At 38.0% G+C, this 25,578-nt stretch overlaps 3 protein-coding genes across 9 annotated transcripts in view; 1 reads left to right on the forward strand and 2 right to left on the reverse strand.

Moving 5' to 3' along the window:
- Positions 1-732: 732 nt before the first annotated feature.
- LOC121731664 (neuferricin homolog) lies at positions 733-2,479 on the forward strand. 2 transcript variants are annotated; one of them, XM_042121222.1, is made up of 4 exons: positions 733-1,024; positions 1,351-1,494; positions 1,569-1,755; positions 2,206-2,479. In XM_042121222.1, the coding sequence occupies exons 1-4, from the start codon at positions 751-753 to the stop codon at positions 2,369-2,371; spliced, it is 771 nt and encodes a 256-aa protein (XP_041977156.1). In that variant the 5' UTR covers positions 733-750; the 3' UTR covers positions 2,372-2,479. The 2 variants fall into 2 exon arrangements, with proteins under 2 accessions (XP_041977156.1, XP_041977157.1); XM_042121223.1 differs by having other exon boundaries at positions 1,351-1,489; positions 1,564-1,755; positions 2,206-2,477.
- A 381-nt stretch (positions 2,480-2,860) lies between these two features.
- On the reverse strand, positions 2,861-3,710 carry LOC121731696. Its single transcript, XM_042121269.1, has 2 exons — positions 3,563-3,710; positions 2,861-3,494 (listed from the first exon to the last, which is right to left on the reverse strand). Exons 1-2 carry the CDS (start codon positions 3,574-3,576, stop codon positions 2,960-2,962), a joined length of 549 nt encoding a protein of 182 aa, XP_041977203.1. The 5' UTR covers positions 3,577-3,710; the 3' UTR covers positions 2,861-2,959.
- A 9,280-nt stretch (positions 3,711-12,990) lies between these two features.
- The window catches only part of LOC121731995 (calcium-transporting ATPase sarcoplasmic/endoplasmic reticulum type), a 44,607-nt gene continuing 32,019 nt past the window's right edge, over positions 12,991-25,578 (reverse strand). For 3 of the 6 annotated variants that reach the window (XM_042121721.1, XM_042121722.1, XM_042121723.1), the window contains exons 6-13: positions 23,677-25,262; positions 21,909-22,098; positions 20,738-20,885; positions 19,736-19,994; positions 18,654-18,798; positions 17,221-17,430; positions 16,579-16,748; positions 13,631-13,854 (exon numbers count right to left, since the gene is read on the reverse strand). In XM_042121721.1, the coding sequence (XP_041977655.1) occupies positions 13,797-13,854; positions 16,579-16,748; positions 17,221-17,430; positions 18,654-18,798; positions 19,736-19,994; positions 20,738-20,885; positions 21,909-22,098; positions 23,677-25,262 (2,766 nt within the window). In that variant the 3' untranslated portion in view covers positions 13,631-13,796. The other 3 variants (XM_042121725.1, XM_042121726.1, XM_042121724.1) reach the window with 3 other exon arrangements.

Raw genomic sequence — 25,578 nt, forward strand, 5'->3', positions numbered from 1 at the left:
CACTAGCGTATATGTAAAAAAATTTGATGAAAAATGTTTCTTCAAAATTTGTGTAATATAAGAACAATAGTACCTTTAGTTACGCAAAATATGAAAGTAAAAGGGAGGATTCACAATATTTTATTTGAAATAGAGAACTAAAGACAGAATATAGCAAAAATAAACACATCGTAGCAATTAGGACATGAAGATTAATTACCTGTGAAATGTATATTTTTCAGGTTTATTCTTATGATTTACACTGCAAACACTTAAAGCACAAGTCACTATTTTTAAATATAATAATATTTATTAAAAATAACAAACAAATTGAACAATATATTGGAAATACCGAAAGGGCATAAAAACGACTGACGACTTTTGACGACCTGTCAAATAAAAGTGGTTACAATTTTCATTAGACTGCCTCTCTCTTTTCATCTTGTTATAATTCCATAAAGGATTTTCTTCTCTCTCCCACTCTTTGTTGGTCTTTAGCATAATAGGTTTATGCTTTATATGGACCGCTTTACAGCTTTTTTAAAAATATTGAGAAAAACTTTAATAATTTGCGTTAGCATTCTAATTTCTATATAGTTTGTGACTTGTATTTAATTTCGATTGGGCTAAAAGGACCAGTATCCAGGCCTGTAAAATAAAATTAAAAAAAAAAGACATAATTTGTCAAAGTGTCAATGACCTGTGGAACAAAATTTTTATTTATTTACAAGGAAATTAAATTAAAATAATTATTATTATATTTAGATCAAAATGGAGTCACAATTTTTAAAATTCAATACTAAAATATTCCTATCAACCGTTACGTTTGTCGCATTAGCGATTTTTATACAAAACTATTTTAGTGACAAGGTTAAAGTTGTTAAACTAAATAAGTCCCAAAAAAATGTGTACGATAGCTCAGAATTATTGAATTACAACGGTAAAGATTTAGATCAATTGTACTTAGCAGTCCTTGGCTCAATATTCGACGTGACTGCAGGAAAACGCCACTATGGAGAAGGCGAATCTTATCATTATTTCGTAGGTAAATAGAGGTTTTTATTTTATTATTATTATAAAACTGTTCCACTGCTGGGAAATGGCCTCCCTTGAAGAGTTTTTGTTAATCTCTCCTGCGTCACCACTGGCCAGCATGGTCGGTATGCCTCCAGCTCGTGAGACCATCTTTTTCTGGGCTGCCTGTGGCGGCGTCCGTCTTCGAGTGCCCACTCTGTTGTGATCCTTGCCCAGCGGTTGGAATGCATGCGGCCAACGCTACGTTTTTATATTTTATAATAAAACTAGTGAAAACTTACAAGAATCATACATAATATTATTCTCATTGTTTAAGTAATAAAATTAATTTTACAGGTAAAGATGGGAGCAGAGCATTGATAACAGGCAACTTCAGAGACGAAAGTGCGGACAAAGATCATGTACTGGACCTCACTTGTGATAATATACTGAACTTGTTAAAATGGAGGCGTACTTTCAGAGAAAAGTATATTTATATGGGTAAGTAAATAATCTTTAGGCCTCTAACAAATAATTTTTGTTGTTTCTTTATACTCCAATTATTTCTATCATAGGTGTATTAAATGGAAGATATTACAATGAAAATGGGGAGGAAACAAAGTACATGGCAATTTTAAAAGAGAGAATAAGTGAATGTAGGAAGGCAAAGGAGGAGGAAAAGAGACAGGAGAAGTTATTCCCTCCCTGCAATATGGCCTGGAGCAAGGATGAGGGCACCAGGGTGTGGTGTACTGGATCCAGGTGAGTGTTCTTTCTATAGCTTATATGCATATATATCGGTATAATATTATTTTATTACAGTGGCAGCCTAACCTATTGCGATTTGCGAGGTCCTGGGCGGAAGGTCTATGTGAGGCCCTTTACCTTACAAAAAATGATCTTGCGAGGCGCCACCTGCAAAAGCGAGGCCCTGGGCAATTGCCTAGTTCGCCACTCCTTGGGCCGCCACTGATTTTTTACATTCATACTAGGACAAAAACTTATGAACTTTATTATGATTTATGATGTATATAATATCTTCATTATAGATAAAAATAATGTGTCAAACTTTAGCCAAAACCTTAAATATTAATAAATTGCTTAAACTTTGGTGATCTTGAAGACAGAAGCTTCAATTTTTAATAAAAGAGATTTTCTTGCAATTTCTTTTAACAAAATTTTAACTTTTTTAAAACATTTTGTTTATTTTAGTGGTGGTGTATTAAGGAATTGGGAGGGAGTTCCTCGGCAACTTTACACCCCTGGAGAAGCTAAGCCGACCTGTGTTTGTGTTAGTGAAGACAAGTTGAACAATAGTTTACTCAAAGAATATGAAAACTGTCCCGAGACATCAAAACAATGTATTGTAAAAAGTTGATGAGTTATATTGTTTTTTATATTGGTGCTGGAGTACTTAAAATGAGGTATTATTCATTTTAGAAAATATTTTTTCCATTTTTTGTCATAACTTATTATTGTGAGTTTGAATAAGATCTGAAGATATATATTTTCAATTTAATTTGTAAGTACATTCAAATATTATTTTAATAGTTTTTATTATTTATTTATAGAACTGATGAAGATAACTAAAAAGATCCCTATAAAAATTGTGGGTAGTTAATAAATTGTAAAAAAATATTGTTTAAAAAAAATTGATCTAAAACTACATTTTATAGAAAAATCATTCCATCAATAAAGAAAAAGAATTGAATATTCTGGTGGGCCTTCTACACCCAACTTGATTGTTCATAGTCCATAGACTTAGACAAGATAGTTAATATTGGTAATAAAAAATTTCTACTAAACTTTATTTGGTTTCATTACTATCAAACCTCTCTGCAATATAACAGAAAATAAAAGGCTCATGGTAGTTAAATAAAACTTTTATTAAAAATTATGGCAGTCAAATCTGGCATGATTATGTGATAAACTGATGGGAGAAATATACCAAAGGTAAGGGAAATTATCATGTAGTAACATTATCGATAGTCTTGCTTTCTGTGTGTATGACTTCATCTAATTCTAAACATTCTATGGTTTTGAGGAACACATTCATAGGTATCTTCTTTCTATTTAGGAATGATTTATTGCCCAATAGCTTCTTTATTTTAGCTCTACGTTTTTTAATTTTTTCTTTTGTGTAATGACTACCTATTTGGAATGTTAAAAGTCTTTTGATTTTTCGACCGCCGACGAAAGTGTCCGTGCTGGAGCTCGCCTTTGGCTCCTCGTAAATTGTTTCTAAAGTTTGAGACAAAGTTTTCACTTTCTTGTTAAGATAGAGTGCTTCGATTTCTTTAGAATTGATATTGTCTGAGATGCTGTGCTTCCGCGGCCGCATGCTTACGCGACGATTAGACGGCTTCGGACATTCTGAAGCTATAGATTTTCTTTTACGCAAAACACGTGAGGTAGATTCGGGCTCCGTTTTAGTAGTCTTCTCCTCTCCTAGTTCCATTAAATCTAAATGAGCCATTTGGTTCGGTAGATCGTTTTCTAATCTAAAAGCAAACCCGACATTGAAAAGATTTTACGGCAGTTATTACAAAAAGATCAAACAAAACGTTACCTGATTGGCTCCATTATATACTTAAATTATAAAAGGTTAGAACTTCAGTATCAAAAATTAATAATAACTCATATATTGAGATATTTTCAGTTAAATTTATTCAATGTTTACAGCTGGCACCCGCGGGCGTTACTTTTGTTCGAGTTTACTTGACATTTGATGACATTTTCCAATTGCCATACTGAGCTGTTGGCTGAATAGTGAATACCACAGATTACTAGTATATATTTGTAGAGTGAATACTAGCCGTGTTCGTTTCATTTTTTCGCAGTTTAGCAGCTGACTGTCAACTTCATAATTGAGTGTCATGTTCATTAACATCCTATGCTGGAAAAAAGCGCGGGAATCTTCGAAAAGGGCGGTCGTGTTTTCTGAATATTTTTAATTTTTGTTTTATTTATTGTAAATATCTTCGTTAGTTAGTTTTCTTTTTATCTTATTATTAGTTTCTTTTAGTTTTTATTTTTATTTATGCATACTATTTGGTAAGTTTTTTGTATATATTCTGTAAATATGGATGAGGACCCAGGGGGGCTGGAAGGCCCCCCTGTTGGCCAATTTATTACTATTCATACTACTGAAAATGTAAATGACTCAAGTATGGACACAGATTCGTCCGTTAATAACAAATCTACAAACCGCAAACGCCCTGCTGCATCTAGGCGAGTATGCAGAAAATGCAATAAAAAGATTAGGAAAAATCCTGACAAAACAAAACCTGACATCAACTGTATGTGCTTGAGTTACACGGAAAATAAAGAAAACCTGAATAATATCCAACATACAGCTGGCGTCATTGAAAAACATCAGGGCTTGGTGAATCCTCGTGTTAGTCTTTTGTTGTACACCAACACTGACTCTACACCTTATGTAGTACATGTGCAAAAAGAAATATCATCTCCTAATGGAAACTGCACTTTACATCCCGTCGAATTTGGTCGCTTCCTTAAAAACCATAATATTAAGAATATAGAAAACGGTAGCCTTAAGAGAATTGGCAGGAATAGATTGTCATTATCTTTCTCTGTATTTTCTGATGCAAATAATTTTATTACTAATGAGAATCTAAAACAGAACAATTACAAAGTTTTTCTTCTATCTTTTCAAGTTAGTCGTGTTGGCTTGGTTAGAGGTATTCCAGCCGATTGGTCTGATGATGACATTTTGGCCAATATTACTTTACCGTATGGTTGTGGGGACATTATGAAAGTAAGACGCATAAAGAAAAAAAACATTGTAAATAATACTGTACAGTTTGTAAATACAGAGTCAGTTGTTTTTACATTTGATGGCCAAGAATTACCAAAAAGAATTTTTATGTGTTATAACTCCTTGCCTGTCGACTTGTACATCTATCCCACCATACAGTGTTACAATTGCTGCAGGTATTCGCATGTTAAGTCACAGTGCAGATCAACCCCCAGATGTTTCCGTTGTGGTCAGAGTCATTCTGGTGAGAAATGTTCTGTAGATGAAGATTCTGTTTTCTGTTGCCTTTGCCAAGCTTCCCATATAGCCACAAGTAAGAATTGCCCTGAGTTCCAACGACAAAAATTAATTAAAGAGTCCATGGCTCACAAAAACTTATCCTATGCCGAAGCATCAAAACTCCACCCTCCTATTTCTAAATTATTATACTCAACAGTTTTAACCTCTTCTAGTCCATCCCCTTCATTTATAGACTCTCAAAAACAACATTTCTCATCGGTCACCAAAAACTCTGCAAAGAGGACAACCACAGAGTCATATAAAAAAACAGTCTTCCGACAACCTAGAACTCCACCAAAGTCAGTAGGTGGGTATGATAAAACTGCTCATTTTAACTTAATTAAAGATTACAGTCCCCCATCGGGTTCAAATGGCACTGCTTTGCCTACAAATGGTGATAATAATAATATTTCAGTGCCTGAATTAATTACAGCTATAATTAATTATCTTACTCAGTCAAATATTTTACCGTCATCAGTTTCACCGTCCAACGTAGCCTCTGTAAGTAACTCACCTGAAATTAACTCCCACTATGGATTATCTAATCCAGTGGAATTGTCGCAGTGCAGTCAGCAAAAAAAATGAAATCATTTATTTAATAAACAAATATCACCCTCTTATCTTTGCTCTCCAAGAAACATGGCTTAAGCCAGAATCTCTTTTTAAGATTCCTGGCTATGCTTGTTTAAGAGAGGACAGATCTGATGGGTATGGCGGTGCTGCCTTACTCATCAATCATCGTCATTCATTTGTACATATTTCTCTTCCATCACATAATCCAAATATTTCTATAATAGCAGCATCTGTAAATAACATCTGTTTTGTCTCATTGTATATTCCACATCCATCCTATTCAATATTTTTAGAAATTAAGAACATAATTAGTCTTTTGCCAAAACCTTTTGTAATACTTGGGGATTTTAATGCCCAACATTTGTCGTGGGGTAGTAGTAATAACAATCAGTGGGGTTTTGAAGTACTAGATTTATTAGATTTCCATAAGTTATGTATTCTCAACACAGGGTTCCCAACACGGCAAACTGCACCTAATGAGGGTTATAGTGCCCCTGATTTGTCTATTTGTACTTCAAATTTATCTTCTCTTTTACACTGGTCAGTTCTATCATCTAGTCACGGTAGTGATCACTTCCCTATTCTTCTGTCTCTCCCCTGTAAAAATAAAAAGCAAAATCATCCTACTAATTCATCATCATTAAAATATAACTTAAAAAATGCAGAATGGGAAAAGTTTTATCATACACTAAAAAATAAACTACCCAATCTTCCTAGTATATCACCAGGTAATGAATCTGTTTGCGCTGATGCTCTAGCATCTGCTTTGATCGAATCAGCTGATGAAACTCTTCCTATTAAGAAAACACCTAAATGCTACATTCCATCACCTCCTTGGTGGGATAATGACTGTTCAGTCGCTATACATAAAAGAAAACAGGCTGAAAGAGAATATAATAATAATTCTACCTTTGAAAACTACGATATTTATTGTAAGTCTGTTAACGATGCAAAAAAAATATTTAAGAAAAAGAAGTCTGCAAGCTGGAAAAAGTTTTGTGAATCTATCTGTCCGGACACACACACCTCTATAGTTTGGAATAATATTAAAAGGTACAGGTCAGCATATAAACCTCCTTTTCATCCTATGCCAGACTCTTTAGCCAACGATTTTTTAAATAGATTAGCACCTCCTTCTGTATCATTTCTCCGTCCATCACCTTTAGGTGAAGTTAGCCTTAAAGATCTTAACTCGCTTTTTACTCTTCAAGCGTTAAAAGGTGTTGTTGCAAATTTAAAAGACTCGGCTCCGGGCATCGATGGTATCCCATACTCTTTTTTTAAACACGCTTCAGATGAAATTTTAAATTATTATTTGGATTTGGTTAATTTAATGTTAATAACGGGTAATATTCCAAATTCATGGAAAACACAAAAGGTTATTCCCATTTTAAAACCTGGAAAACCTCCGTCTTCAGCTTCTTCCTATCGCCCCATAGTCTTATCATCAGTGTTATTAAAGATTGCAGAGCATCTCGTAAAGAACCGTCTGGAGTGGCATATTGAAAAATATAAACTTCTTGCCAAAAGTCAATATGGATTCCGTAAGGGAAAAGGTACTATAGATAATTTAGCTCTTTTTATCACTGACGTTCGTATTGCTTTTTCAGAAAATAAATCAGTTTTAGCAGCTTTTTTGGACATAAACGCAGCATATGATAATGTAAGGATAGATATTCTCAAACGAAAGTTAGATTTATTAGGTGTTCCGGAAATTATAAGTAATTTTATTATAAACGTTTTATTGGAAAGATTTATTGCTCTGCCTTTACAAGATACAACGTCGACGGAGGTGCGGGTTGTTGATAAAGGGCTGCCCCAAGGGTCAGTGATAAGTCCTCCTTTGTATAATATTTATTCGTCAGATGTAGTGACTAGCGTGACTACAGAATTGGAATCATATATGTTAACAGATATAGATGGTGAATTGTATCTTCTGCAATACGCCGATGATTTAACAATTTATGTAATAGATCAATCTATTGAAAGAGCCTCCATTAGACTGTCGCGAGCCCTAGCACGTCTAAAGGTATGGTTAGATGAGAATGGATTAGATCTTTCAGTTAAGAAGAGTTCCGTTGTACTTTTTACCCGTATGCGCTTTCCTCCTCCAGTGGTGGTAAAATATAATGGATTACAAATTCCAGTTGACAAGGAGGTCAAATTTTTAGGCGTAATTTTAGATTCGAAACTTAATGGTAATGCCCATAATGAGTATATTGCGTCGAAGTGTGAACATTCGTTAAACATAATTAGATGTTTATCTGGCGTGTGGTGGGGATCTCACCCGTTTAATCTAAAATTGCTGTATAACACTTTAATAAGAAGTGTTTTAGACTATGGTACATTCCTTTTAGAACCTTGTAACGTAGCTGGTTTTAAACAGTTGGATAAGGTACAGGCAAAATGTATGAGGATAATTTGTGGAGCCATGGCATCATCGCCAATAAATGCATTGCAGGTAGAATGCGGTGAACCACCGCTCTATCTACGGCGGCAACTTCTGGCTGACAAGTTTTTTATTCGCTGTTTGCAATTTTCAAACCATCCCCTTATTCCGAAATTAAAAAAAAAAACTGTTAGATTTAGTAAATAATAGTCAATTTTGGTTGCACAAATCTCGCCCTTGCTTAGTTAATAGCTATATCCAATATTTGTCGCTTGATGCCCCTACACATAGATTACCTGTTTTCCCGCTTTTTAACTCATCCTTTGAATCCCTTGTTTTAAATCCTGATATCCGCTATGACATAGGAATTAAAAAATCTGATAAATATTATGCAAAGCCTTTTTTTAATTATTTTACAACGAATAATTGGCAAGGTTGGCATCATATTTACACGGATGCCTCTAAAATGTCAGTAGATAATAATAATTGTGTTGGAGTAGGTATTTACCATCTCCAATACAATATAGTTCAAAAAGTTAAATTTCCTCCACAAACTTCAGTATTTACTGGTGAATGCTTTGGTCTTTTTAAAGCAGTTGACTACATGTTACTAGCAAAGCTTAAAACACTGTAATTTTTACTGACTCTTTGAGTGCCCTGCAAGCACTGAGAAGATTTACGTTTAGATCAAAATGTTTTCCCATAATCATACAAATCAGAAACCTTTTGCACAGGTGTATTGTCAGTAGTTTGTCTGTTACATTTGTTTGGATTCCAAGTCATTGCGGCATTCTTGGAAACGAGGAGGCAGATAGACTGGCCAAAGATGCGGTTTCTTGTGGAGATGTGTTTCCGTATGTGAATTATTGTCACGACTTGCCGTCTCTTGCCAAGAACTTTCTCCAACAGGATTGGAGTAAGGACTGGGCAGTAAGTAGTCAAAGAAAAGGTGTTCATTATAAGTATATACAACCTGAGATTCAGTTTAAGCCTTGGTTCTTCAAAATAAAGCTATCAAAAAGTATAACTTCATCTATAATTAGAATGAGGTTGGGACAGGTCATCACACCGGCGCACTTAAAAAGAATTCGGATTCGCAACGATGATGCATGCGATTGCGGTTTGGAAGTGGGTGATTTAAATCATATTATTCTTTCCTGTCCTCTGTATGATCACTCCTGTCTATATGATAACCTCTCCTCTATATCTATACCCTTTCCTACTTCTGCATAGCTAGCACAAGCACGTAGACAAACGAAAGAAACTGAATTTTGACAGTTTTACCGGAAAAACATTGGAGTAAAAGTTTCTTTCGTAGGTATCTCGATATCTTTCGCTTTTGAAAATCTATATGTCAAGCATGACGATCCGCTTTTGACATAGTTTCTTGATTCTGTTTTTATTTTTATTATGGCACTTGGCTATAAAACCATAGCCAGTGTCAAATAAATGGCGGCAAATTAAAAAACTCGATGTATAGCAACCCTGTCTATAGCCGGAATTATAGTTTTGATCTACAAACTACGAATAATAAAGTTCCTTAGTTTTTATTATTCGTATTTCGTAGATCAAAACTATAATTCCGACTATAGACAAGGTTGCTACACGTCGATTTTTTTAATTTGCCGCCATTTACTCGACACTGGCCATGGTTTTATAGCCGAGGTGCCATAATTAAAAAAAAAGAACCAAGAAACTAAATGTCAAAAAAAAATAATTGCCGTTGCTATAATGGTTGCTATGGAAAGAGTTTCCTGTCTTTGTCCACTGAAACTCAAGTCGATGGGTGGTGCCATGCTCGGAAATAAGATATGTAGACATGGAAAAGAAACTGCCATTACTTTCTTCCGAAGAATCGACTGGGAAACCCCGTGCTAGCTACGCTGTTCCAATATTATTAAATTCATGTAATAAATTAGTTTGTTCTTTTTTATCTCAATATTTACGTCACAATTTAATTAATATTTAAATCTATATAATATAATATTTTATTATGAAACTTTCTAACTAGATCCAAATCCTAAATTCCGTACTTACTTTGTTTTTCCACCGCCTATTCCCTACCTTTGTTTATGGCAAAGTACACCCCAGTGTCAGTGCCAAATCCCAAAAAAAAAAAAAACATCCTATGCTCGGGCCAATACAGGAAAAAGTGACATATGAACTGGAGTTACCAATCAAAAAATAGTAAAAAATGTGTTTTTATTTCAAATTTTGTTATTAGAAATTCTAATTAATAATTATTATTAATTAATCTATACATACAGCTGACTATTATTAATTCCACGGCCATCACTGACTTCATGTATTGGTTGTATTTCTCCGGCCAAGTGCGAGTTGGACTCGCGCACAAAGGGTTTTAGTAGGGGAGGTAGTGCTATCGTTTGCTAAGTCATTTCATACCGACCAAATTTTTGTCCAGCGGTAGCTTAATATTTATCAATCAACATAATCAGCGTCAGCCGCCGCACCCGTGGTGGAATGTTAACTGAGAGTATTTCAAAGTTGTAAAAAAAATAATTGCGAAAAGTGATTTTATACCGAATGAAAATTTTGTGCATGATTATTGAGGTCATGCTTAACCAAAAATGCACCGTCAGCCGTATCGCAGACGGGGGATTCAACGTCAGTCGCGTTACTGAACTATGTTAAAAAAGTTAAAATATAAAGTCATTTCATACCGTACAAAATTTATACAGGTGAATGTTGATACCTTTTTAATAATAAAGACCACCGTCAGTCGTTAATATGCGGGTGGAAAGCCCGTCAGCCAGCGATATAAGTTATAACCAATATAGCCCTATTTCGCGCTCAATGTATCCTAGGGCGTCGCGTAGACGACATTTCCACCTGCAAATATTCAGCTGACGGCGATTTTCGTTTGAATTAACCATTAAATTGTCCCACATAGCAATTTTAAGTAATTAATTCGATAGTCAATATTTGTGAAGAAGAATTATATACATTTTACTTTAAAAGCGCCATCTGTTGTTATATACTAAAACTAAAATAACACCTACCGAACCTGAACGTGTATAATCTAGATATGAAGCTTTATTGGGTGCGAATTGGGATCTTTTTAATGTCAATTCAATACGATTCCCAACAACAACTTTGAGATACTCTCAATTTTTATTCCACCCATACTGGAGTAGCTGACGATCAAAACTCTTATGTATTAATAGAATAGTATTATTGTTACGATTTTCACTCGGTATGAAATTACTTTTTAAAATGAGCGCGACCTCCCCTACTATTTCGTACCATTATAGAGCAAAAATAGAAAAAAATATGTTTTTTGTATGGCAGCCACCCTTTAATTATTTATTTTAAATTTTGTTATTAGTTATTAATGTACTTGTAGTTATTAATACAGCTGACTATTTTGTAAACATTGCAGGTGTCTAATATACAGACACAGCACGAGCTTTCTTCGATTTGCTTGACAACTTCACCAAACTAAAAACTGGGCACTGTTTGCCAGGTAGTTTGTTTGATGAAGTTGTCAATGTTTTAATATTATCATAAACTTATAAAGTTTATGAATATTATAGTACGTTTACGTGCGTCAGAGGGGGGGTCACAGGGGACATGACCCCCCCCCCCCCCCCCCCTCCCCCCAAATCTAAGGTCAAATTGAAAAGTCTCAAAACCTTGCCAAATAATAAAAGGAAATTTTTGCCAATAAATAGTGAGTGACCCCCATCCAAAATTTCAGGCTGCGACCGCGCCTGCAGCTCCACCAACTGTGAAGAAGCACCCAAGTCCCAACATTGCCCGCCAGTAGGCCTACTACGAAACAGTTTTGAGATTCAAACAATCGGATGAGAATGCCGCGTTCTGCTTTAACAACGTAATTTCTTGTTTGTTAGAGTACCTAGGACGCGGCATTCTCGTACTATTGTTTGAGTCTCAAAACAGATTCGTGGTACAGCCCCTGATTCGAAGTCAAAAAGCGTGACGTTTCTCTCGGCTAAATCGACTACGTCACAAAAATCTATAGTCTGTCAAGAAAGGAAAAAATTACGACAGTATAATATTAGGTATAAGTTTATGGAAAAAATTAAAAAGTGGCAACAGTGTCATCCCTTTCAAATCAATCTAAGAAAAAAGGGATAATAGGTCACATAGTATGGGTATGTTCCCTTAGGCATATTATATTTTTATTTTATTAAGGGCCTATTTCCCCACTTCCTGATAATGTATCGGATAGGATATCCACTACTTATTTGACAGATTCTCCATACTATCTGTCAAGTTAAGTTGTGGATAGAACATGGTCCGCAACCTTTTTTCACACGGGCCACAAACATGTTTTGATCTTGGTGTCGCGGGCCGCAACAAAAAATTTTTAGGGTTAAAAAATACGTTCTTCAAAATTTACGATTTAAAAGTGGAAAAAATTCACAACTTTAATGACGACTTTACATTCTTTTGCCGATGAGCGTGGATTTCAAAATGTTTTAACATCACGCGGGCCACTGTTAAAGTCCCGGCGCGGCGGGCCGCGGGTCGGGGATAGCCAGGATAGACTATCCGGCACTTATCAGGAAGAGGTTAGTATCCTTAGGGCAGGTTTCTAACAGGTTGAGGATAGTGCAGTTGTTTTGAAATATCGCTTTATTTACATTCCAATATCAGATTATTTTATTTATATTATAGCGCACTAGCGGCTAGGCCGCAGCGGCCATCGAGATAGATACCTTAAGAAACCGCCATAGACCACGCGCACCTGGCCGTCACGCGGCCACACCAAGCTCTCGATGGCCGCTGCGGCCTACCCGCTAGTGCGCTATTGCTCGTAAGTCTCGTAACAATGAATAATAATAATTGTAAGTTGGAAATTGATTTGAAATAAACCTAACTTCTTCCTACAATAAGCAATGATTAATTAACTGGTTATAAAATAATACTTACATATAAGTACCTACCGTACTTGGTAATAGTCACAAAATGAAAGAATGGAATGAAACATCTATTATTTTATAACGATTTATTATACAAAACAATAATACATTAAAATGTACAGGTATGTTCAAAAATTTGGACTGGCTGTCCCAAAACTGGATAAATTTCAATATCCTTCCCTTACAGACACCATATTGCTCGTCGAGGCGTCAGCACTAATAGAAATATAGATTCGGCTCTAGGTAAGCAAACTAGATAATATAATAATTAATTAATAATAAAAATATAACAATAAATGAATCGCACGCTGTCAACTTAAGTACACAGTCTATCGTACTGCTCTAGTCGACGGGCACCATGAAGTCTTTAGAATAACGTTAAAAACAAATTAATTAAACCTCCTAAGCATACTGTATATTTATATACACATTATGAACATGTCCTCTCTGTTGAACTAACGCCGGTAGCTGAGATGGCCGCGCTCCCGCCTTCGCCCGGTCTAGCCCATGCCTAGCCACTAGCCAGTCGTTACCCATACATCGTTAAGAGTCCAGCGGCGGCCGCGGATGACGTCACTCGCGGCGGAGCCCCTAACCCCTAGAGTCTACATCGAGACGAGAGCGGTAGAAGTAGCAGAGAGAAGCGGATGAGGAACTATGTTACGGTGGTGTTTACCACTTGTCAACGACCACCTCGTTCGCTGTAAAACAACGTTAGCGTTAGTGTTGCGCTCGAGCGTGTGCCGCCGTCGTAACTTACGAGGTCTTTATTCAGAGATCACAACCGTGTCGTAGTAACTAATGTGTAGTTTTCACTGCAGGATCACAAAACATAAGGTGTTCATGGAATATGTCACTCCGGGATCACAACAAACAATCAGTGTTCGGGATAACGCTGCGGCGACTCCGGGCGCTCTACTTCCACATGGGCTGGGCTGGGGGCAGACAAGTCCAGTTAGGCATGCAGGAGAGGGCACTTTTTATACAAAGTTTTGCAATAAATAAATAAAAAAAGTTAAAATATTTTTTTACATTTGAATTTAGAATAGGTAGTGCAACGCGGCAACATGGCCACATTTTATAAATTCTTATTTAGTTATCAAAAGTAAATATCTTATCTTTTAAAATTTTGCATCTCTTATCAAATTAAATAGCCAATAGCGATTTTAATAAAGCTTGCAAAACTTTAGTTTGTTAGCAGGAAAAACAAAACTTGTTAGTTTGTGCAATGGGTGGAATTTGTGCCATTAAATTATTTTGTAGTGTCTGCTGCATTCGGGTATATTAAGGAAACAATAATTGTAAACAATGTCAATGTGTATATTTAATAAACATGTTTGGTACAGATAGATATAGAATGGTACACAAAGGGATTCATAACAAGGTTGAGCATGCCCTTAACTGTGCAGTGTATGTGTGTGTATTCTTAGCTCGTCCAAAACGGAACTGGCACATATTGTGTGCACATAATAATATATTAGATAGTTCAATTAAGGTTTGCCATTTAGCTCCTTATTTCTCCTCAGGGATATCCTTGGCAAAATAAAAATACCAATATACTGCTTACTGTTCTGTTAAAAATATTATTAAGTAACTAAAAACGGGGCAATGCAAGTGACGGATTTTTGTCATCATAGAAACAGGAACTAAAAAACAAACTATGTTTATAAAAGTTAATTGATAATAATAAAATAAATCACTCTCTGCACTCAAGAACTCATGCAGTACGCACACATGCAAAATATTATAACTATATAATTATTTTGAAACAAAATAATTTGTTGAGACACTCATCTTATTATTCAAAAATTCTTTTCAATAAAGATATTCCAGTGAATAAGATTATCTTAAGTTCTCTATTACATTTGATGTATCTTAAATGTTATTTCTAATTTACCAAAACCATTGTAAAGTATCTATAAAATTTTGATAAAATGTATTTTTAAAATATTCCATGTAATAACTTACATACCCATGTATTACACTGGAAAAAATATTTTTAGAAATTGGATTGATAAATATAAAGCATCCATACAAAAAAATCGGGTTGCTTGGTTATAATTAGAAGAAAGATATACAAATGGTTAATTTGCTAGTAGACTGCACTTCGGGTAAGGGTATTGTGAGTTCAAAACTAAACTAAAAGATTGAAATGCGTTGATAATGGTTAGGAAGCAACCATAGAAGAGGACAGAAGAACAATACCCTATAATCGAAATTTACTATAGAAACGTCCCTAATAATACACTTACAATAAATTATGCTAATCTAACAATGCACATATCTAGTTATTTTAAATGTCTGCAGTCCATACGGACAAGGTACTGAGCAGTGTGCGAGTAATATAAAGTGTCGAACGGAGGTTTTCTTTAAAATTAATTTATACAAATTGAGTTAATATTGCTTTACAGAATATTATGTAAACATCATAAATATAAAATATTAATAAATTTGGTGTTCCAATTTCAATTTAGGATAAACATCTTCACAGCCACTATATTAACAATTTGATATAAAAAAAATGTAAAAAATACCCAATTGCAGAACACTCCGTTGTACTTATTGAAATAAATTTATTGTCTCGCACGTGCAAAATGCAAAGAGCCGGCCGGGAGGCCTCTGTCTCCACTCAATTAGAACTAACCCTAACGCTAGGACCACACCGACGCCTACACGTATACCAGTAGACACTAATGCGGTCGCTGTATAAATACAATATAAACACTACCAGATATTTTAGTAGTCAGAATTAGAAACATTGATCTCAATTTTACCTATACGCAACAATGCTATAATATGCACAATGGGGTTTGACGGTATCTTATTACTATGCCTTGATGCACTTGTGGGTCAAGCGAGCTCTTAGCTTGTAGGTTAGGTTTACGTTCACAAGGGTCCGTAGATATTATTCAGATCAACGCTCCGGTGACAGGTAGCACCACCACAGTTCAACTCACTATATGTCCTCGTTCCTGGTCCAGGGCTCGTGCACTAGGGTCACTTCACACACGTGTTCTGGGATTAGCATTCAAAAACTGTTAGACTGCACTGTGGTGAGCGGGCGCTCAGTGTCTTATAGATTTCCACAGTCTCATCATACGCTATCCACATTATAGCTTACTATTTCTGTCTTTAATTATGTTATATTGTTTTGAAGTCTCTATCCGTTCTACATAGTAATTTACTAAGTATCTTACTATGTAAAAGCAGAGAACAGAAACTTGAAAGTGCTGCTAGCTCAACTTAACAACATTAAAAGATTGAAACTTGTAACATTATTGACCTCGAAGATTCAACTGTCTGTCACTATCCAGAAAGACTGCGACAAAGTAAGAATAAAAAGACGATAACAAAATTAAAAAATATTTTAAAATTTTGCCATAGTTTTGATATTACTCTACGTCTAACCCAATTTCACTAACACCTGTTATCCATTGTCGATCACGTTATCTCTTGTTATTCATATAAAAAGAAAAGACATGATATTCGCTCAATAGATTTCCACTAACAGGCATTGTCCTACTAAATAGTAGACATCGTTGAATGTTCGAGCAACTATTAAATCCTTATTACATCAATTTATATGTGGATAGCGTACTCAATGGGGTTAGGTGACTTATAGGGGTCCGTAGGTGATGATGCCAAAAAACACGGCCCACATTAGCACAATCCACTGCATGCCGTTGAACCAGTGGGCCACGCCGCTCTCACCGTCGCTAATCTTGCGCGCGACGAACTTGAGCACCTCGTCCAGCAGCACCACGGGGATGGAGAACTTCATCACCGTCATCCACTCGTCCACCGACAGCGGCGTCACTTGGAATACCGCCTGTAATACAGGGGACGTTTTGTCAATATTATGTGTTAACAGTGCTGTTTTTTTTATTAAATAAGCAAAGGGGTCACGTGATGGAAAGCAACTTCCGTCGCCCATGGATACTCGCAACATCAGAATAGCTGCAGGTGCGTAAGAGGGAATAGGGTTATAGAGTAGGGGTGGGTAAGGAAGGGAATAGGGTAGGGAATTGGTTTGAAGTGGAGTTGGTGTAAAGTACTTTTAAGCACTTGTTTTTATGTAAATACAACTCCTACTGTTGGAATGCTTTAATATTATATTGCGTTATTTACAGAATTCACACATATTGTATAAACAATATTAGTGACTTCTGTAGTAACAATTAAATATATGAACCTTTAAATTACACTTAAACTTTATATGTAAGACAAAGACAACATAATATTTTAAATTGGTCGTTCATTCTGTAAAAACCTAAAAAAAGAGTTTGTGTTATCAAACTTACCGATAAAACTTCAACATATAGAATGACGAAGTGGAGTGTGAATGAGAGGGCCATGGAGCCCACGAGCCACATGTTGGACCATGGTGGCATGGTGACCAGGGATTGGTTCTCCGACAGACTGTTCATGGCGTTCAACATCTCGATGGTGACCAGCACAGAGAGAGCCATGGTCATCGGGTGGGGGTCAGTGAAGATCTTGCAGTCAATACCCTGAAACGTGTGGTCAGAAATTATAACAATGTTTGGAGTCCTAACTTCTAACATATTAATAAAAATTCAATACTAAAGTAAAATCATAATCCTTCATCTATTTATTGTCTCTTATTATCCTATCCTATCCTTATATTGTCGTCACCTTAATTTGCAAACTTCTAATTATGTTTCTCAACCGCAAAAATATTTACGCTGCACGACATACTTGATAATTTTATATAATGTCAAAACATTTTGTTTTGACATTACATAAAATTATCAAGCGGCTCTTCAAATGTGTCAGACAAAGAAAAAATATTACAGTGTACGCTATGTAGTGTGTATATATTTTTCTATCTATAAAAAGTAGAGATGTGCCGATCATGACTTTGGCCGACTAGCCGACTGGCCGATTAGTCGGCTGCAAAGAAGCCGACTAATCGGCCGACTAGTCGGTCAAGCCGATCATGGTTTCGGAAGTTTCCGTAACGCTTTTTTTACTCACACACGCCGCCTGCGAATGTGTCGGATCGTGACATGATACTTAATTTTTTGTTAAAAAATATACAGGGTGTAACAAAAACAAGTGATAATAATTTAGGGTGTGTACGTGTTCCCTGTAGAGAGTTCTCTGTGAAAGTAGCAGCGCTGAAAGACCAAAAAATGTTTTCACTTTTGTATGGGGAAACTCGTGACGCTCGGGCCCTTGCCCATACAAAAGTGAAAAAAAAATTTGGTCTTTCAGCGTTGCTACTTTCACAGTGAAATCTCTACAGGGAACACGTACACACCCTAAAGTATTATCACTTGTTTTTGTTACAACCTGTATATTACTTTACTAGCGAGTACGAGTAATTTCAGTAACACTTCATTTACCTAATTTTAAAATGTGTAAGACTGATTAAGTGTGATATGAACACATAAATAATCAAGGCTTTTCTTTAATGTAATTCCAATAATAAAAAGATAATAATAAAAAGGATAGTCGGCGCTTTTTGCCGACTATTCGTCGACTAGTCGCCGACTATGAAAGTGGCCGGATAGTCGGCTTTACCGACTAGTCGGCACATCTCTAATAAAGTCTTAAGGAGCTTGTATTTAGGGACCTTTCACACTTTTTTTCACACAAGAAAGCCGACGCGTTTTAAACTTTATATCTGAAAAAAAAAACGCTCAGAAGACGAGCGCATCAAAAACGCGCGTCGTCAATACGCAAGAAATACGTCCTTAGGTTGCCTTACCTTGAAGTCCTCAGTGTTGCCGAGGCACTGGAGATGGTGGGTGAGCTGCCAGTAGCTCATCTGGGGTCCGTAGGGGGAGTACATGAACCACCACGACGCAGCGCCGACTGTCGCCGCGCCTACGTAGCCACCGATAGCCATGTACCTGTTTGTTATTCACATCAGTACTCCAATTCTTAATAATTATTATATAAAAACACGTTTTTCGACAGACTGATACATTATATTAACGTCAAACCGACATTTACACACAATTACAACCACAGACTATAATAAACAGATACAAGATATGGCGCTAGACGCCATCTTATATGAACATAGAATGACTACACTCAACAAAGACGCGTTCAATCCATTAATTCATGAAGACCTAAGCGGCTGCATCCGGCCGCGATAACAATGGAAAAGCTAATGTGTCTCGTTATTCCACGATCGATGGGCGGATATTATAAAAGCGAAAGTGTGTCTGTCTGTCTGTTACCTCTTCGCGCCCAAAACCTATGAACCGATTTTTCTGAAATTTAGTATGATGATGAGATAGAGTCCCGGGAAAGGACATAGGGTACTTTTTGTCCCGGAAAAATCGTTCCCGCGTGATAACCAAATTTTAGCGAAACGGAGTTGCAGGCGCCAACTAGTAAGATTTATAATCTCATATTACAGCATCGCCATGAAAGCTATATCAGATTTTGACGGTATAATAATACCGCAACTATAGGAATAACTAGCTGCTTTTGCCCGCGGCTTCGCTCGCATTAAGAAGTATTATTTATTAATTAGGTATTAAAGTCTCAGCCCGTCCGGTTAGAATTTGACAAAGTTTCATCCCCTATTTTATCCTCTTGGGGGTAAAATATATCAAAAGCCTTTCTTAGCGGACGCCTATGTCATAACATCTACCTGCATGCCAAATTTCAGCCCGATCCGTCCAGTGGTTCCGGCTGTGCGTTGATAGATCATTATGTCAGTCAGTCAAACCTTTGAGTTAAATATTTTTAGACTATACTAATTGTTACTAACTGCCACTAACAAAATTAGTCTGAAATAAAGTTTTTTTTTTAATTTATAAGAAACGCAAATACCTGAAGAACAGCCATCCGGAGATCAGACCCTCGTCGGCCTTGCGGGGTGGTTTGTTCATGATGTCAAGATCGGGCGGGTTGAAGCCGAGCGCGGTGGCGGGCAGACCGTCAGTTACCAAGTTGACCCACAGCAGCTGGACGGGGATGAGCGCCTCGGGCAGACCCAGGGCGGCGGTCAGGAAGATGGAGACCACCTCACCGATGTTGGACGAGATCAGGTAACGGATGAACTGCTTCATGTTGTTGTAGATGGCGCGACCTGATGATACAGTTAAATTTTACAAAGGGCCTGTTTCACCACTTCCTGAAAAATGCTGGATACTGGATAGGCTATCCACAACTTTTTTGACAGACGAAGAGAGAGAAGTTAAGTGGTGGATAGCCTATCCGACACTTATCAGGCAGTGGGGAAATAGGAAATAAGTATGATAAAGACCAGTCGCAGGATAGAAAATTCAGTCATTGACATAGATCAATGACTGAATTTTTTATTCATGTATTATGTATATTCATGTATGTATTTCTCCCACACTTATGAATATAATTATAATTTATATTATAACGTTGCGGCACTATATATAATAAACAAAAACATTTTCATTGGCAAGAAAAAAAAGACAAACTAACTAAAAAGATAAGTATGGATCCGCAATAATTGATTTCATGTATACAGAGTGTAACAAAACAAAATGATAATAGTTTAGTTTAGGGTGTGTAACGTATAGTGTCCTTTTTATAGAGTTCACTATGAAAGTAGCACCATTGAAAGGTAAAAGATACAAGATAGGTTGAATTTTCCCATAAAAAGCTTTAAAAAAAACTTGCTCTTCCAGCGCTGCTATTTTCACAGAGAACTCCATTCAGGGGACTCACACTCACCCTACAATATTATCACTTAGTTTAGATTTGAATATACTTTGAATATTTCTCAGTCATATTTATCAAATTATTATTGTCCAATAAACTGTATTACAACTATATACTCTTCTACAAGTAACCCACCTTCCTCAACAGCAGCTACGATGGATGAGAAGTTGTCGTCAGCGAGCACCATTTCGGCGGCGGACTTGGCGACGGCGGTTCCGGAGCCCATGGCGATACCGATCTCGGCCTTCTTGAGGGCGGGCGCGTCGTTCACACCGTCACCCGTCTGAAATTAGGTTGGTTTGGTTTATTTATATGGTTGTTCGAAAATGGAACGTGGGTTTTTCTTATCCGGCCCCTAGTCGATCAATTGTATTGTCAATATCACGCTTCAATTTTATTGAACAGTTTATTTAAGAATAAGATTCAAGGCGGGCGATGTTAAGTATCAACCCTAGACGGTCAACAATATTACGCAATACCTGATTGCGCAATGCAATAAAATTGCTCGTCTAGGGGCCCACTTAGCTACATATTTATTTGGACTATTATACAGATATGGAGCAATACACGCCAATCGGCTTTGGAAAAAAACTCAATGTCTCCGATTTCGATAATTATGTTATACCTACACGTGTTATTAATACGTGTGCCAAATATTTTTGTAATATAATGCCTAGATTAAGAATGATGGGACTTTGAAACGTGACTTTTCTATTCGGCACTCAGTGCCTCAATTTTTGAAAACGAAAAAAAAATTTTTTTTCTTTGAAAAAAAATGCAAATAAGTAAATTTTTTTTCTTGATTTTCTTAAAGAGGGGACTCTTTTGTGTTTTTTTTTATTATTTTTTGGATGCTACGATGCCACGGACAGACACACACACACAGACAGTTTTATACGTGGGAGAGCACGAATGGGCCGGCTCGACCGGAGAAATACCACGTTCTCACAGAAAACCGGCGTGAAACAGCGCTTGCGCTGTGTTTCGCCGAGTGAGTGAGTTTACCGGAGGCCCAATTCCCTTCCCTATCCTCCCCTATTCCCTTCCCTTCCCATTCCTACCCTCCCCTATTACCCTATTCCCTCCTAAAAGGCCGGCAACGCACCTGCAGCTCTTCTGATGCTGCGAGTGTCCATGGGCGACGGAAGTTGCTTTCCATCAGGTGACCCGTTTGCTCGTTTGCCCCCTTCTATCATAAAAAAAAAGACAGACAGACACGTCAGACTTATGACACCCTTCTCTTTTAGTCGGGGGTTAAAAATATAGGTCTGTTTAATTTCAAGAAAAGTTGTAGAATAAAACTCACCATAGCGGAGATCTCGTTCATGCTCTGCAGGTACTCAACAATCTTGGACTTGTGGGCGGGCTCGACGCGGGAGAAGAGGCGGGCCTTGGCGCACGCGTTGCGTTGCTCCGACACTGGCAGGTCATCGAACTCGCGACCAGAGAAGGACTTGCCGGTCGTGTCTTCGTCCTCAGTGAACACGCCGATACGCCTAGAAAAACAAGTAAAAAAAAACTTGAGAGGTGTCAAGGTACACCCGGATGGATCGAAGTTATTATTAAAAAAAGACACAGAGAGAAAAACACGCGCTATCGCACGGCTTACGACTATAGTATTTTTACTCTAAACTCCGATTTTTAATTCAAGATCAAAAAAGCTACTACAGTACGTCACTGTCAAAGGTGTCAAAGTGACATAAATGTCATTGTCAAGTGAATATTTCAGGTTTCGCCAACCTTTTTGCAATATGTTACTTTATTTATTATCGGCATTACTGGTCAACATAATGATTAAACAAGGTTTTTTCTCAAATAATCCTTATTGATACAAGCTTTTATATTAACATTAATGGTTTTTACTAGAACCCAGATGACACTCTTACATCTTAGTCTAAATAGGACGTCTTTTATGTTTGAATAGAATTCGTCCCTCTCGCACTTACATAGTTTACACTTTACAGTATAGGACAAATGCTGCTGTAAAACATAATAGAAGACATAATTTTATCATTTTAATACTAAGGATAATATGACAGGATAAACAATATCATGGTGTCATGGCCGAAAAAAATGGCAGCGATAAGATAACGACCATAAAGCGAGCTACACACAATTTTTCTGCTATTTTGTAAATTAGGTACATGTATATTTAAATTATATTAAGTATGTTACTTTAGCCTGTAAATTATTGCACCAAATGTTATGAATACCTGAAGTGATACCAGTAAAATACCAGGTATACTACCAAAAATTACGAATGTTTAAGATTTTATTACAGCGTTTTGTATTTATGTAAAATAAAATAACTCAGGTTACTATTTAAATCATCTGATTAAAATTATGAATAATTAAATTATCTAACCCTTGTTTTTAGAAAAAAGGAATATACCGTTGCACAAATATTTTATTGCAGTGGCAATATTGTAGTAGTTTTTTTGATCTTGAATTAAAAATCGGAGTTTAGTTGTAATATAACGACAGTTATGTGTCATGTCGTTACAACTTTTGCCGTCTAGCCCACTTTCGCATCGCACCCAAAAATGTTTTATTTCTGAATAAATTTGAATCAAATGCTATTAAACATGAGTACATGTACATGTTGGACTACATGTAGCCTACCACCGGTTCGGGACTAACCCGGCGTAAGAAACTAGCAATTTGTGAATTGTGATTTCATGTTACTTTATGTTTTGTAACGTCCGCACCCTGAGATAATGATTACTTAGCTTTAATGTAATAGATGTCTACATAAATTCCAATTTTCTCAAATTGTTAGACAATTGTTGGGGCTGTTAGTGTTGGTACTAGGTAATTTTTGTATTGTAAATATTCTAGTCTATAGTGAAATTAATTGGTGTCAGAGACAGTTAGTAAAATATGTTATGTCTTGTAAGTACTTTTAGGATAATATAAAGTAAATAATATACAAGTAAAAGCGACATGAAGCAGCATCTAACGATGTGTTGCACTGACACATCTCTTTTTATGTATTAAGTTTCTTCCGTCGCTTCATGTTGGTTCCAATTTGTATATTTACTATTCACATTAGAGGTAAAAAAGCAGTACTCTACCTGCAGATAGCTTCAGCTGTGGCCTTGTTGTCGCCAGTGATGACGATGACGCGGATGCCGGCGGCGCGGCAGCGGACGATGGAGTCGAACACCTCCTTACGCGGGGGGTCCAACATGCCCACCACACCGACGAACGTCAGGTTCACCTCGTACGTGAAGAACTTGGTCGAGTCGCCCAGGTCCATCTCCTCCGGCTTCATCGGGTTGTCGGAGGTGGCCAGCGCCAGGCAGCGCAGAGTGTCGCGGCCGGTACCGTACTGGCGAGTGAGCTCCAGAATGCGGTTCTTGAGGGTCGAGTTGAGGGGCACTTTGCTGGTGCCGACGCGGGCGTGGCTGCAGCGGTCCAGGACGCCCTCGGGCGCGCCCTTGACGAACAGCTTGGGGCCGGTTCCGAGGCGCGAGGGCTTGAGCGGCGTGCAGTAGGTGGACATGGACTTCCTGTCGCGGGAGAACTCCAGGGTGAACTCCTTCTTCCACTTGGTCTCGATCTCCTGGCGCACGACGATGGCGGAGGAGCGGCGGTCGAGGCCGGTCTTGGGCACGTTGAAGGGGTTCATCTTCTCGGCGAGCACGATGAGCGCGGTCTCGGTGGCCTCGCCGACCTTCTCGAAGGCCTGCTTGAACTCGTTGAAGTCGATGGCGGAGTCGTTGCACATGACGCAGATGGTGCCCAGCTCGTGGAGCGTATCGAACTCGGCCGCCTTCACCTTCTGGCCCTTCAGGTACACATCGCCGATGGGCTCGTACGTGGAGCCGGTGATCTCGAACTCGAGGAAGCTGCTGTCGCCGCCTTCGATCTTCTCGAAGATGAACATGCGCGAGACGGACATCTGGTTGGTGGTGAGCGTGCCGGTCTTGTCGGAGCAGATGACGGAGGTGCAGCCGAGGGTCTCGACGGAGGGCAGGGAGCGCACGATAGCGTTCTTCTTAGCCATGCGGCGGGTGCCGAGCGCGAGGCAGGTGGTGATGACGGCGGGCAGGCCCTCGGGGATGGCGGCGACGGCGAGCGCGACGGCGATCTTGAAGTAGTAGACGGCGCCCTTGATCCAGCTGCCGCCGTGGGCGGGGTCGTTGAAGTGGCCGATGTTGATGGCCCACACGGCGACGCAGATGACGGAGATGACCTTGGACAGCTGCTCGCCGAACTCGTCGAGCTTCTGCTGTAGAGGGGTCTTGATCTCCTCGGTCTCGGACATCTCAGTGCGGATCTTGCCGATGGCGGTGTTGAGGCCGGTGCCGATGACGACGCCGCGCGCCTTGCCGGCGGCGACGTTGGTGCCGGAGAAGAGGATGTTCTTCTTGTCCTGGTTGACGGCGCGGGGGTCGGGGATGGCGTCGGTGTGCTTGATGACGGACACGGACTCGCCGGTGAGGATGGACTGGTCGATGCGGATGGTGGTGGAGTAGATCTTGATGAGGCGGATGTCAGCGGGGATCTTGTCGCCCACGGACACCTCCACCACGTCGCCGGGCACGATCTCGCGGGCGCGCACCTTCTGCACGCCGGACTTGTCGCCTCGCACCACTTTACCCATTTCGGGTTCGTATTCTTTTAAAGCTTCTATGGCGGATTCTGCGTTTCTTTCCTAAAATGAAATATAGTTTGATCAGCATACATTTTACAATCTGTTATCCACAGATTTAAACTTCAGAATATATTTTCTACTGGTCTCGTAACTGTTAAATATTTTTATTGTAGCTAAAGCGGTAGGTATTCATTTTCTGTACAATGCAAATACGTTTCATTTTAAGCTGACCCAGATGCGACTCAATTGTTACGTGACATTTGATACTCTTTTATTTTTGAGATCGCAAATTGCAAACTCGCAGAACTTAAGAGTACACTTTTTGTGCGGACGACAAAATCTGAAGTGAAAGGTCCAATTTCGCTACTGAATAAAA

Source organism: Aricia agestis, chromosome 11, assembly GCF_905147365.1.
Source record: "Aricia agestis chromosome 11, ilAriAges1.1, whole genome shotgun sequence".
Classification (NCBI taxonomy): domain Eukaryota; kingdom Metazoa; phylum Arthropoda; class Insecta; order Lepidoptera; family Lycaenidae; genus Aricia; species Aricia agestis.

Excerpts from the sequence above, each read along its gene's own strand:
- LOC121731664 (XM_042121222.1), top strand. The coding sequence starts at position 751 with ATGGAGTCACAATTTTTAAAATTCAATACTAAAATATTCCTATCAACC. Across the intron at positions 1,495-1,568 it reads AGAAAAGTATATTTATATGG|GTGTATTAAATGGAAGATAT; the intron begins GTAAGTAAATAA and ends TTTCTATCATAG. Across the intron at positions 1,756-2,205 it reads GTGTGGTGTACTGGATCCAG|TGGTGGTGTATTAAGGAATT; the intron begins GTGAGTGTTCTT and ends TGTTTATTTTAG.